Source organism: Carassius carassius, chromosome 37, assembly GCF_963082965.1.
Source record: "Carassius carassius chromosome 37, fCarCar2.1, whole genome shotgun sequence".
NCBI classification, from domain to species: Eukaryota; Metazoa; Chordata; class Actinopteri; order Cypriniformes; family Cyprinidae; genus Carassius; species Carassius carassius.
In genome coordinates, this window is record NC_081791.1 from 24,857,279 (window position 1) to 24,871,788 (window position 14,510).

General features: G+C 35.3%; 1 protein-coding gene across 2 annotated transcripts in view; it reads right to left on the reverse strand.

The window, feature by feature from the left end:
* Window positions 1-650: 650 nt before the first annotated feature.
* Window positions 651-14,510, reverse strand: part of LOC132117784 (growth hormone-releasing hormone receptor-like) — a 35,787-nt gene continuing 21,927 nt past the window's right edge. The window contains exons 7-13 of one of the 2 annotated variants that reach the window (XM_059527090.1): window positions 13,332-13,485; window positions 9,006-9,066; window positions 8,476-8,545; window positions 8,307-8,398; window positions 4,104-4,233; window positions 1,845-1,886; window positions 651-1,082 (exon numbers count right to left, since the gene is read on the reverse strand). In XM_059527090.1, the coding sequence (XP_059383073.1) occupies window positions 981-1,082; window positions 1,845-1,886; window positions 4,104-4,233; window positions 8,307-8,398; window positions 8,476-8,545; window positions 9,006-9,066; window positions 13,332-13,485 (651 nt within the window). In that variant the 3' untranslated portion in view covers window positions 651-980. Of the gene's footprint in view, window positions 1,083-1,201; window positions 1,358-1,844; window positions 1,887-4,103; window positions 4,234-8,306; window positions 8,399-8,475; window positions 8,546-9,005; window positions 9,067-13,331; window positions 13,486-14,510 lie in introns of those variants that run through there. The other variant, XM_059527091.1, reaches the window with a different exon arrangement.

Genomic DNA, 14,510 nt, shown 5'->3' on the forward strand with positions numbered 1-14,510 from the left:
GTAGAGCTAAAATAACTGAAAGCTAATGGCACCGGAAGCCTCGCACATCAAGTTACAAATGGATGCACGAATTAAGGTGGATAGCTGAAACATTTTAATACTAATGTCATTTTTAAGTATTAACAATAAAAGAATCAAGCAGCAGAAAGGAGAAGCCAGGGCTAGTTGTTACACTCCTTTAGCTCAAAATAGTCATTTTGAGAGTGGGTCTTTGCTACAAATATGATTTTGAACATGTATATGGCGGGGGAAAAAGATACAGGAACATACGATGAGCAAATTGCAGGCGTGTTGTCACACTAAGGGAACTTGACTTTGATTGAAACAGCCTATAACAGGTGTTTCAGCAAAATATAAATACAGTTAAAAACACAAAACAACTTGTGAAATGATAAGGAAATATCAAACCACTGTTTTTGCCAATCGAAGTTGTAGTTAACAAATTCTACAGAATTAAACATATAAAACATAACTTGCCTGGTTACCTGTAGGCCTATCTCACTCACTTAACTTACAAATGTTAATAGTGTAAACATGTACATACGTACAGCTAAATACATACACATACAAAACTGCCATACTGCCTTTAATTGGGTACAATTTTAGAGTTTAACATTTCCCTTAAAGTAATAAATATTATAATGAATTAATTTGAAGGGCAGCAGAAGTATATTTTGATAGGCTTTTCTCTATACATGTACATACTTTGATTAAACCCACCAAGAATCCCCCCAAAAGCAGCAGTTTTGTTCTGATGAATTCCACATTTTTACCATGCTCTCTAATGAACTCTGTTAAGTGTGTTAATGCACAGATATACTGCAGCCCAAATACTATATATTTTGTCTGTTTAAGCCATTTGTTGTCATATCGACTGAGCAATACAATCTGTATTTAATAAAACTGTTGGATTCAGATGTTCGTGTTTTCTGGAGGTGTCGAGGTCTGTATATTAGAGGCACCGGTGAGTTTTAATGACTCTAGAATGGAGTGTCCATCTGACTTCCTTTGGCTCCAACAGGGACGACAATGTAACTCCCCTCTTGATATCGCATCCAACGCAAGCGTATTTCTTTCTGAACCTAACAGACAAACACATGTACTGCATAATATAAAAACACAAAATCTCAGGAGACACTTTGATCAAAACAAAACCGAAATCTAACATATGTTATCTTAAATGTGTGCATATATTTTATCATTTCATTTTATTCCTATGTTTTAATCAGCTGTTTGGACTCTCATTCTGACGGCACCCATTCAATGCAGAGGATCCATTGGCGAGAAAGTGATGTAATACTCCATTTCTTTAAATCTGTTCTGATGAAGGAACAAACTCATCTACATCTTGAATGGCCTGAGGTGGAGTACATTTTCATCAAATTAAATTTTTTGAGTGAACTGTTCCTTTAATATATTGGCTGTTAAAAATGATTTTCATTAAATGCAAGACTGAAATACAATGCATTATTATTATTCATCCTTAATTGTGTATTGGCCTTTAAGCAGTCCTCTTGTTAATTCCCCAGTCTGTTTCTTAATCAAATTAACAAAGACTAGCAAATATGTTTGTCAAGGATTTTATTAGGCCAGATTTTGAGTACAAATCTTGTTTAGGCATCTGAGGACTCTGATTATCTCCATTCAAAAACAAACCTGACTTGCAGAATCAACATTAAACAAGCTGGTTAAGTCCAGATATGAGACTTGCATGCATTTTTACATTTGTTGAAAGCATAAGGGCATTGCACTTTTGGAATCTAGCTTTCAGCACATTATTTGAATTTTGGTGTTTGTTTTGTATTTTTCTGGTGTGTGAGAGCTGCCACACAATGATCACTCACCTCCTGGTTCAGGAAACAGTAGAGAACTGCCACAATGAGGCCCTTAAGAAAATCATTGAAGACAAAGTTATTTTCTGTAAACTGAATAAAATGTTCTTCAGATCAAATATCTACAAATATTATAGCTCCATTTCTCTCCCTCTCCCTTTCATCTCAGTGTTTTGAGACAAAACTATTTTATGCTGTTAAAACTGGTTACACCATTCATGCATAACCATGCATGTATCTATGTTTCTCGAGTCATCCGGATCAGATCCTAATCCTTCAGAAGTATCCATGAGATTAAGTGTATGACGTTCTGAAGAATTGGATAATTCCACACTAATAAGTTAACATCCAACAGCTTACACATTTTGCAGGTGTCATATAAACATGATAGGAATCGTTCATTAAATCTTATACTGTTAATCATTCTGTAGAATTCAAAGGGAACAATTCTGAAGAATGTTTGTGCTTTTGTGTTAAATGTCAAATTTGTGTTGTTGTTCAATCAAATCAAAAACACACGGCGCAGAAACTGAAGTCCAATTCATGAACAAACGACTTTTCTAAACTGCTTGTTTTAGCGAATTAAAAACATACAGCACAACTAATGAAGTCATATTCTCAAAGAAATTACTCTTTTAAATAGAATAATGTTATTATAGATGATCAAAAACAGACCAAACAACCAGTGCAGTCTGATAAACAAGCAAATGAATAATTTAGCACATTATTGTTGAGTTTAAAGATGGTATCCATAGAACTACTCTTCAAATTTCTACAGGTTATATATAGTATATATAGATATCGAACCTGTCACTAGGACCCCCGTAGCCTGTAAACAGCAAATAGCAATCTGAAAACTTGAGGTGCCAGTCATTTTGCACATTAAGGGTGAGATGACATGTCAAGATAAATGACACAGTTCAATGTTAGCCTTCTCAAAAAAGTAAAAAAAAAAAAAAAAAACACATCACCTGCATGGAATTCATTTTTAAAATTAGTCGTCGGCTCTTCAGGAAACTCAATTAGTATTCCATCTAACTAAGTAATATCTCTAAAGCCCCCATGTCCATCTCCTATCTCAAGAGATCAAAGGTGAGAATGAGGTCAATGAAAAGAACTGGTTTAACAGAGTCATTTGTTTGTGCTTCAGACTATACAGTTTGTGCTACAGTTGTGCTTTTTGATTCAATAAAAAAAACTGGTTTAAAAGACTCGTTTGTAAATCAGACTATGCTGGTTGCTTTGTATGTTTTTGATTGACTAAAAGAATCGGATCGGCATGCTTTCAGCTAGTTCTTTGGTCTCGAGCAAGACTGTACGAAATTCAAGTTATATGATTTGACTGATTTTTACATAGAAAGGGCTACAGCGCAACACATTAAAATATATTTTCATAACTGCTAGCCAAATTCAAGAACTTAAAATAAAATCATCTTTGAGAGGACGGTGTTTCAGGGTAACTACCCAGCTTTCATATTCTGTGTTTTAAGGACAACATCGGCTCTAGCTAGGTGTTTTTGATTGACTAAAAGAATAGTTGTAAAATAGTCATTTATTTGTGAATCGGACTACGCTGGTTGCTTTGTATGTTTATGACTGACTAAATAGTAATTTGTGCGTAAATCAGACTATACTTTTTGTGCTGCATGTTTTTGATTGAATAAAAAACTGGTTTGAATGAATCATTTATTCATGAACCAGGCTACAAAGGTTGCTTTGTATGTTTCTGATTCACTAAAAAGAACCATTTTAAAAGAGTCATTTGTTAGTTAATTGGACTACACTGTTTGAGCTGTACTGTATGTGTGTGGTTCACTAAAAAGAACCATTTGAAAAGAGTCATTTGTGTGTGAATCAGACTAGACTGTTTGTGCTGTGTGTTCTAATTAAATAAAAAGAAGTGGTTAAATTCAGTCTTAACTCATTTGTGAACTACACAGGTTGCTTTTCATGTTTTTGATTCATTTGTTAGTTAATTAGACTACACTGGTTGTGCTGGAAGTTTTTTATTCAATAAAGAACAGACTGAAAATTTCAATTAGTTCATGAATTGGACTATACAGTATGTGCTGCATGATTCTGATTCACTAACAAGAGCCAATCAGAAAGAGTCATTTGTTTGTGAATCACACACGAAAATCTGCAGACTGGTTCTGGTTTTTGCCAACTAGCATCAACACATCTATCTGGGCAAAAGATGTGTAGTTTAAGTCCAGCCTTAATAAGTGTATTCATGCTCTGTTTGTGTTTAAGCTGTGTTGTGCTGATAACCTGGAAGGAGCCCAGACACAGCTCGATGCAAAGCCGCAGGCTCACGTTGAACTGGTCTGGAAGGAAGTTGAAGACCATGTAATGAGTGCCGAAGAGAGGGATGAGGAGGAGGGTGGACTTGGTCAGTCGCCTGAGGGGAGGAGAGATAAAGGATGAAGAGGAGGAAGGGTAAGAGTGTTATTGGGCAGATTAGTGCTGAGAGATTCTGGTGAGTGGACTTCCTGGATTCAAACGAGTAAGAACATGATAAGGCATGACTTCAGACAACACCGTAAAGGAATAGTTCATGAAAAAGCTAAATACTGTTGATTTTTACTATTTACCTGTCATTCCTAACCTGCATGGTGTTTGTTTGTTTTTTTCATGTACAAAGAAAATGAATTGGGACAGACGCTGTGAATGCTCCAAAAAGGAGCCGAAAGCATTATAAAAGAATTATTAAAGTAGTCTATTTGACTTGTAGGCTTGATTTTATAGGTAGCTTTGTGTGAAATCATGCACATTCATATTTACAAGAGACCATATCGTTTTTCCATTAACGCTGGAAAAATGCAGTATGAGACGTGTCAAGCAATTCATTCTTCTGTGGAAAAAGACAATTAACAGCATATTGGTGGTAATAAAACAATGACAATTTTCATTGTAGGGTGAAGTGTCCTCTGTATATGCACACTGATGTGAATACTGAGTAGCGTTGTATTCATAGCTTCCAGTAATATCATTTATTGTGTTTGTATTGTTCTTTATATGTGAGCTAGAAAAGAGTGAATATGCATGAATGTCAACATATGTGCAGTGGTTATTATAATTGCTCTGCTAATTCTTCATGGAATGCAAAAGAGAGATTTAGTTGATTTTTTCATAAAACAAATCTGTATGAAGAACTGTAGCATAAAAGTATAGTCTATATAACTTGTACACTATATTCCAAGTCTTCTGAAGTCAACTTTGTGTGAAATTGAAAGTTTATTCACTGATATTTAATGGCAAAACCTTTTTGTTTTCATATAAGGTGAGCTATTCTTTTAAATATTAATTTTTGAGGTCCCTTACTGTATTAAAATTCAGAATTCAAATCACTCACGGATCAATGAACTCACCGTGTTTTACTGTATTAGCACCACTGCACACAGTTTTAATGCAAAACCATCAAATAATCTGACAGAAACTCTTAATAACACAGATCCTAGAGAGCGTAGCTGTCATTCACAGGCCTGTGTGAAATCTGCATATGTATGAGTATGAATATAAACATAACAGCAAACACTCATTTTAGGCAAAAACGAAGAGTCTTTTCATGATAGCAAAATAAATGGGACACATAACCAAACACATACACAAATCTCTCTCCGAATATTGCGTACGGTCATTCAGTGCTCTTAAACATGAACTGTGCCACGCAGAAATGTACTGGAAATCATCCTCTGACACATGGATATAAAACAGTATTGAAATTTGATTATGTTGCTTTGCAACAGCCTACAGTTTGATTATAGAAAAAGGCAGAAGAACTGTTTATTTTGATTAAATACTATGTACTATGGTTTTGACATGTAATAATTTTATTGTTAATACTAACAACAACAAAAAAACTACTACCAAAAAAAGAATATTTTGGACATGTACCATGTTGTTCTTGGAAGTACCCTGGCATACTATGTAAATGTCAGTACCATGGTATATAAGTACCATAGTTTTACCATTTCATCCAGTCGTATACAATCCCAAATTATTACCTATATCAAGGTATTTACAGAAAACTACAAGGTACTTTAAAGAATACTATGAATTGCCATGATACCATATCCACACATCATGGTAATGCCATGGTCCTTTTTTGAAGCATGCAGCCTTTCTCCATAATACCATGGTATTGATAGGCTCCAACTAAATATTGGAGTTAATTTGTGGGTTGTATTATTACATTCATATAATATTCATAAATAAAGTTTGAATAAAAAATAAAAATAAAGAAAACTGTTAAGAACAACATAAGAACCATCATAAAAAATTGTGCACCAATAATAACTGAGCCACAATTTAGCTTATTAGAATTCAGCTTTGCCTTCATAGGAATAAATTACATTTACTATATTAAAAAAAATATCAAATTGAGAAAAGTTATTTTAAATGGTAATTTTTCACAATATTACTGTTTTTACTGTATTTCTGATTAAATAAAATTCAGCATTGGTGATAATAAAATACTTTTTTTTTTAAATTAAAATTACTTTTTATTATTCCAAACTTTTGGTTGCAAGTGTATATACAGTACATTGTATAAGAAAGCAAATAAAAAAATATTAGTAACACTATGATAATTCAAAGTAACTGTGTTGTAAAAATTCCTAAAATAGCAAAGCAATCTTATTTCCTGTGGTAGTGTTGTCATAATCAGCAGTGCTGTTACAGTATCTGGTGGGCTCTACGGGGGAAGTACAGTACAGTAGAGATGAAAGAACGAGTGCACAGCACCTAAAGCTGAGGAAGAACAATAGGAAGAATCACCGACAACTCTGTCTGGCACGCAAACTATGTTTCACAACCAAACACACGTGAGATGTGACAAGGAAACAACTCAATATCATGCATGCAAGACCGGAGTTCTCATGTGAGACTGGGATTATTATTAAAAATGGTAGACCGCAAGAAGCTTGTAATACGAATTGCCTGTGAGCTGATTTGCAGCGAAAACAAGAAAAAGAAAAGCGTCTATAACTCCTCCTCGAACTCACCGCTGCTCTGTATCTTGCTCTCTCATTGGCTGTCGGTAATTGCCGATGTAGTTTTCAGTCAGAACACTTTTCACACAGCATGATTTTGAATCGCCGACAGGTCCAGATATTTAGCATGTCAAATAACTCATGGGCATCTGCGACTCGTCAGCGATTCTCTCAGTTCACGTCTTTGTTTATTCACACTGCGTGATTGTCAATCACGTGAATGAGCACAGATTTGCCTGTGATTTCAGGCATTTGTCTGTGATTTCTCAAATCCTGCTGGCGAGCCAAAAACTGGGCTAAAATTGTGCAGTCTGAATTCGGCTTAAGAAAATCACACTTCCGTGGCTAAACATTATCCAAGGAGCATCACAGTGACAATGATGTCTCAAGTCCTCTACCATCTCCTTCAAGAGCGTTCTGGGAACTCAATTCTATTTCCTTTCAGCATGCAAGGTTTGCTTCAGCTTTACATCTGTAGTGCTTATCTGTGAATTTCATTCCCACATTAAATTAAATTTGACATCTGAAAAAAAAATCTAAATAAATATGTGACCCTGGACTATAAAACCAGTCTTAAGTATAAGTCTTTCCATTGATGTATGGTTTAAAGTGAAGTGACGTGACATTCAGCCAAGTATGGTGACCCATACTCAGAATTTGTGCTCTGCATTTAACCCATCCGAAGTGCACCCACACAGAGCAGTGAACACACACACACACACCCGGAGCAGTGGGCAGCCATTTATGCTGCGGTGCCCGGGGAGCAGTTGGGGGTTCGATGCCTTGCTCAAGGGCACCTAAGTCGTGGTATTGAAGGTGGAGAGAGAACTGTACATGCACTCCCCCCACCCACAATTCCTGCCGGCCCGGGACTCGAACTCACAACCTTTCGATTGGGAGTCCGACTCTCTAACCATTAGGCCACGACTTCCCTGGAATTATTAGGATTGGACAATATTTGGCTGAGATACAACTTTTTGAAAATCTGGAATCTGAGGGTGCAAAAAAAAAAAAATCCAAATACTGAGAAAATTGCCTTTAAAGTTGTCCAAATGAATTCTTATCAATGCATATTACTAAGCAAAAGTTAAGTTTTGATATATTTACTGGTAGGAAATTTACAAAATATTTTCATGGAACATGATCTTTACTTTGAATTCAAATGTAAATAATTAATAAATACTATATTGTAAATAAATATGCAAATAACACTGATATGATAACATCAGTTAATGAATTATGGATTATGAATTATTATAACACCTAATGCATTTACCAAAGTTGATGTATTGAATCCAGTAATTTGTCAGGCTTATTGTAAAGTTTTTACTACTTGACCTACACTGTCAATCCCACAATCCCCACAGAGAATGAACTGAAAGCAACCACTCGTCGCCACGTAACTAGGGCACATGCAGTTCCTGTCCCGTTTCTGATAGCCCCTAATCATGGGTTTGTGGTGTTGTCTTGTTTTCTGTACCTGTACTGAGCTGAATTGTTGAATTGGATCAAGCGAGGGTTCAGTTTCTGCACCAGAATCCTGATAATGTTCATGAAGAGAAGGAAGTTCATCTGGTTGGGCAGGAAAACAGGAAAATAAGCGTGTATGAGCCAAACCCATTTATACATGTCTTCGTGCTTTATCTCACCCCTATGGAAACTACAATGGGACCCTTGATGATCCACCAATAAGGAGAGTCTTCATTTATGTCCCAGCACCTGGAAAAAAACCAAAGGACTGGATAAAACAGAGCTGATTAAAATCTGCACCTTCTCTGCTCTCACAATACATTAAAAGTCTAATTTCCGGTCCTATTATTGGAATTACTGTGTTTCTATGTGGTTGCTGGGGTGTTCTGGGTCACTGCTTACAAACCCAAGTCTTGTGATATTCTGGTTTGTAGATAGACACCCTCAATGTCCTAACCAATAATTTACAATAAAGCAGCAAATGACAAAAGTCATTGCTTTATCATAGTGCTGTCTTTCATTCTAGAAGAGTGTTGCACGGGTATCAGTTTGGGATTTCTTATAGCAGACTACTGTAGCAGCTGGCAGAAAACATTAAAGGCGATGAGACTTATTTCTGTGCTGTGCACTTGGCTTTAGGGGCTTGTTTAAATCCCTAACCCTAGTATTACCGAGCACCACTAACTAAGGTAGGGAAATACGCACTTACTCTGTGTCCTCAAAATACAGTCTGGAGCAGATCCAGAAGACAATGCAAACCAGTGGAAAGCCTGGGAACAAAAAGACAAGAGAGAACAAAAAGATTATGTTTTTAGTGAAATGGAATCTTACAGAGAGTGTTCAATGCAACTCTGTTAAAAATGAGCAGGGATAATAAACCTAGAAGCTTTTATTATCAATGATGATCATGATAATGACACTAAATGTACTGTAGAATCTGAAGCAGTTTACAGACTTTATTGAGTGATATCCAGACAGAAGCACATTAAAAGAATCAGAGCTACGCTGTATGAAATATGAAGTGCCTTGTTGTTAAATTACCAAAAGTTGACGAAATCTAAAATGAATAATTTAATTATGAAAATAAGTTTACATTTTCATGGAAATTAGATAGCATTTAGAGAGCATTTATTAAGTATTGAACTTATTTCCAGTTTCAAGCACTTTATATATACAGTACAGACCAAAAGTTTGGACACACCTTCTCATTCAAAGAGTTTTCTTTATTTTCATGACTATGAAAATTGTAGATTCACACTGAAGGCATCAAAACTATGAATTAACACATGTGGAATTATATATGGAATTATATACATAACAAAAAAGTTTGAAACAACTGAAAATATGTCATATTGTAGGTTCTTCAAAGTAGCCACCTTTTGCTTCGATTACTGCTTTGCACACTCTTGGCATTCTCTTGATGAGCTTCAAGAGGTAGTCACCTGAAATGGTCTTCCAACAGTCTTGAAGGAGTTCCCCGAGAGATGCTTAGCACTTGTTGGCCCTTTTGCCTTCTGTCTGCAGTCCAGCTCACCCCTAAACCATCTCGATTGGGTTCAGGTCCGGTGACTGTGGAGGCCAGGTCATCTGGCGCAGCACCCCATCACTCTCCTTCTTGGTCAAACAGCCCTTGATGCCTTCAGTGTGACTCTACAATTTTCATAGTCATGAAAATAAAGAAAACTCTTTGAATGAGAAGGTGTGTCCAAACTTTTGGTCTGTACTGTATATATACACGAGGAGGGGAGGTTTCCAAAGCACATCAACTGCTCACTGGAGTTCCTCAGGGATCGGTTATTGGACCCCTTCTCTTCTCCATATACACTATATCACTGGGTCCAATCATACAGCTACATGGCTTCTCCTACCATTGCTATGCTGATGACACACAAGCTCTATCTCTCATTTCAATCAAAAGACCCAACGGTAGCTGCACGGATCTCTGGCTGCCTGTTGGACATCTTGGCATGGAGGAAAGAACATCACCTACAGCTCTAACCCATCAAGTTTGGCCAGAAATCTTGGTGTAATCGTTGATGGCCAGCTGACTTCCAAAGACCACATTGCAAAAAAACTACTCAATCTTGCAGGTTTGCATTGTACAACATCAGAAAGATCAGGCCCTTTCAGACGGAGCATGCTGCACATCTTTTTGTCCAGGACCTTGTTATTTCTAGGCTGGACTGCAATACTCTTCTACGCTGCAATACTATTCTGGCTGGACTATCATCATGCACAATCAAACCTTCATAAATGATTAAGAATGCAATGACCCCAAAAGAGCCCATGTTTCACCTCTCTTTATCTCCCTGCACAGACTCCTGGTAGCAGCTTACAGAAACATGTATAAGAACGAGAAGTGATTTGCACATCTATGTTGAGAACTGCATTGACAATGTGATTTGAACTGTTTGTTCTTTCAATTGTCTGCTCAAATCAGAAATGATAGAGATGCCAATCACAAGAGTTCTTCTGACACTCCTCAGCCCTCCCAGGGTAACAGACAGCAGGAAAAAGAGAGAGAGAGAATATAAATGGAAATTGAGTAACAGAACAACAAAAGGATCATGCTGTACTTCACTGATTGGAGTCAGTGAGACTGTAATAGCTGCTAACATGAGAAAAATAACAGGTTTCAGAAATAAGCATCATAATGTTGTCGGTAATAAAATGGACATTACTGCAAAAATAAAACCCTAGATGGACTGCGACGTGTCACAAAGCACATGTATTCTTCTTTAAATACATATGCTAGAGTTGGTAAGATCTTTACATTTTTTGGAAACAAGTATTTTATGCCATCCAAGCCTGCATTTATGAGATCAAAAATACAGTGAAATAGTAATAATGTGAAATATTATTGCAATTTAAATAGCTTTTATCAGGTTTTAATATATTTTAAAATGGAATTTATTTCTGTGATGCAAATCTAAATTTTTAGCATCATTACACCAGTCTTCAGTGTCACATGATCAGAAATCGTTCTAATATTCTGATTTGGTACTCAAAAAATATTTCTTACTATCAATGTTGCAAACAGATATGGTGCGTCATATTTTGGTGGAAACCATAACTTTTGCAGGATTCTTTGATAAATGAACATGAGCATTTTTTTCTAAAAAAATATTTACATTATAAGTGTCTTTACTGTCACTTTTGATCAATATTATGCATCCTTGGTGAATGAAAGTATTAATAAAAAAAAAATAAAAAAATTGCACGACTCTGGTTAAGGCTAGAAGTGATACAAATAATAATTTAATAATAATAATTTATTTTTAGCTTCTGCCACAACCATTATAAACATTGACACAACAACGTTCATATAGCCAACAGCGTGAGGTTGGGGCAGGACTATTAATCTGACAAATGGCAGATGGGATGTGTTTGTCATTATTTCAGCTATTTAATTTAGTCTTTGCTCAACCACAACTATAACAATATTAACACAGAAAACAGTATAATTGGAATCACTTTAGAAATATTTATATTTTCTTTCCCACAGATGAACAATAACAAAATTCACAGGCAATCAGAATCCATCATGCTTTAAAAGAGCTGGACCATTTAGTTATTGTTCAAAGTAATGCAAAAACAAAAGTGCTGCATGGGGTATAAAGTCTCGGTGCTCTTTGGTTGTGGGATAATAAATCTCTGAAGACAAGAACTCCAAGGCACTCGAATATCTCAGTGAAAAAATTAAAAAGCCTTTATTACATTCTTGGCTTGCTTTTTTTTAAAAATTGGTGAGAGGTACACCTACGCGTTGCGGCTACATGCCTTCATCAGGGTGTGTATTACAAACAATGTCTCAGTTCATTTAACAGCAGCTAATTAATCAAATTAGAAACACCTGGTCAATCTGTGTAAAGCAACTCAAAGAGAGAGGTAAAAAAAAAAAAAGAAAAGAAAAAATTCAAATTGCATCTCTTACACAAAAGTCATAAGAGTGAAACTATCATTATAAATATAATGCATGAGAGAGAGAAAAAAATAAAATAAAATAAAAAAATAATATTAATAATATCAAAACATCTCACACAAAAGTAATAAATCATGAAATTATCAGCATAAATATAATGCATGAGACAAAAAAAAAGGAAGGAAATTCTAATTGCATCTCTTACACAAAAGTCAAAGTGTGAAACTATCATCATAAATATAATGCATGAGAGACAAAAAAAAAAAAAAAAAAAAAAAGAAAGAAAATAAATTTCATTTCAGAAATGGTACAAAGTCTAACTCTCTGTTTAAGCCTGGAAATGTAATTGCTTTCAATGTATAAATCCAGAAAGACTCTCTTTGTAACAACCTATAAGTCCTATCTCCTCCCCTGATTGATTTCGGGATATGTTCAATGCCAGTAATTTTTAATGTACTTGGATTACCATGATTCGCATCTCTATAGTGTAGGGCCATAGGGTATAATGGGTTGCAAACTCTAATCACATTTTTATGCTCTGCTAATCTGGTCTTTAATTTTCTTGTAGTCATCCCTATATAAAAACAACCACATGGACACTCCAACTTATACACCACGAATGAGGTATTACAATTAATAAATGATCTTATTTTAAATTCAGAACCAGAGGTTACATCTCTAAACACACCAGTCTTAACCATATTATCACAATGATTGCAATTACCACATCTGTAATTTCCTACACTTAAGCCTAATTTATAATGATAGTTTCACACTTATGACTTGTGTAAGAGATGCAATTTGAATTTCCTTCCATTTTTTTTTTTTCTTTACCTCTCTCTTTGAGTTGCTTTACACAGAGTGACCAGGTGTTTCTAATTTGATTAATTAGCTGCTGTTAAATGAATTTAGTTATTGTTCTCTGTGTTTTTGTGAATGAACCTTTAGTCAAAGAAATTATGTCAGGACTGCAAACTAAATTTCAGTTTTTGTTCATTCAGTAACTCACATAGTCTAAGCTATTAAGATAAACCTCATCTGTGATGGCCAGAGGAAAGAGTGTGAGAGAGGACGGGGCGGATGGCTCTAGGGACAGAGATATGAGCGTCTCACCCCAGCCCAGCAGAGCGAAACTCCAGAGACAGCGGCGGCTGCGCGGGAAGTCTGAGACCAGCAGAGAGTTCAGATACACGGCTTCAACCAGCAACCAGAAGAAATTAGTCATGACGCAATAATGACAAAACACCACCGACGCCTTACAGGCTGCCTGCGGAGAGAGAGAGAGAGAGAAAGAGAGAGAGATGCTGAGAATGATAAACAGGGCATGACGGCAAAAGAGAGACTAGAGAGCGGATGAAGAAAGTAGAAACTCAGCAGGAAATTAAGGAAGGTGAAAATTACTATTTAAAAATGAATGCAGCTTTCCTTTCCTTGAAACTAGGGTCAGAAAATGTTCTTTTTTTAGTGTGTGTTTTTTCTGAATTTTTCAGAGGTGTTTAACCTCTAATCCAGGGTCAGTATTATTTTTTTAAGAAAGTAATGCATGCTTTTTTTCCCACAAGGACATACACACATATATAAAGTATATATATATATATATATATATATATATATATATATATATTAATAAAGAATTTAGATTTAATAAAGAATTCATTAAATTGATAGTGTCAGCAAAGTTATTTATAATCTTACAAAAGATTTGTTTTAAATGAAGCTGTTCTTTTAAACTTAGTAGTCGTTAAAGAATCCTGAGAAATGTGAAGCAGTTTACTGTTTTCAACATTAATAATAACCAGAAATGTTTCTTGAGCATCAAATCATCATATTAGAATGATTTCTGAAGGATCATGTGACACTGAAGACTAGATTATTGATGCTGAAAATTCAGCTTTGCATCACTTTTTTTTTAACATTTCGTATTATTAATGTTTTTATTGTATTTTTAATCAAATAAATACATCTTTGGTAATTTAGTATTTTTTGTAATATTTTCTTCATTAACTTTACAGACCCCAAACTTTTGAAAAGCTTTCAAAGATATTTAAATTCAGTTAATAATTTAAATTCAGTTTTTTTCTCTCTCCTTAAGCATAGTCTTCTGACTGGCTGTGATTTTGTTGTTGTCACATTGTGCCTGGTTTAGATGCACAGCATCGCATTTATCATTCCTGAAGAAGCCAATCCCAGAATGCATTGTGACTACTGACAAAAATCAAGTAAGATGGTGAATGGAGTCAGGAGAAACGTCAAATATAAATACAGTTAAGAGTATAAAAACAATACTGTCCC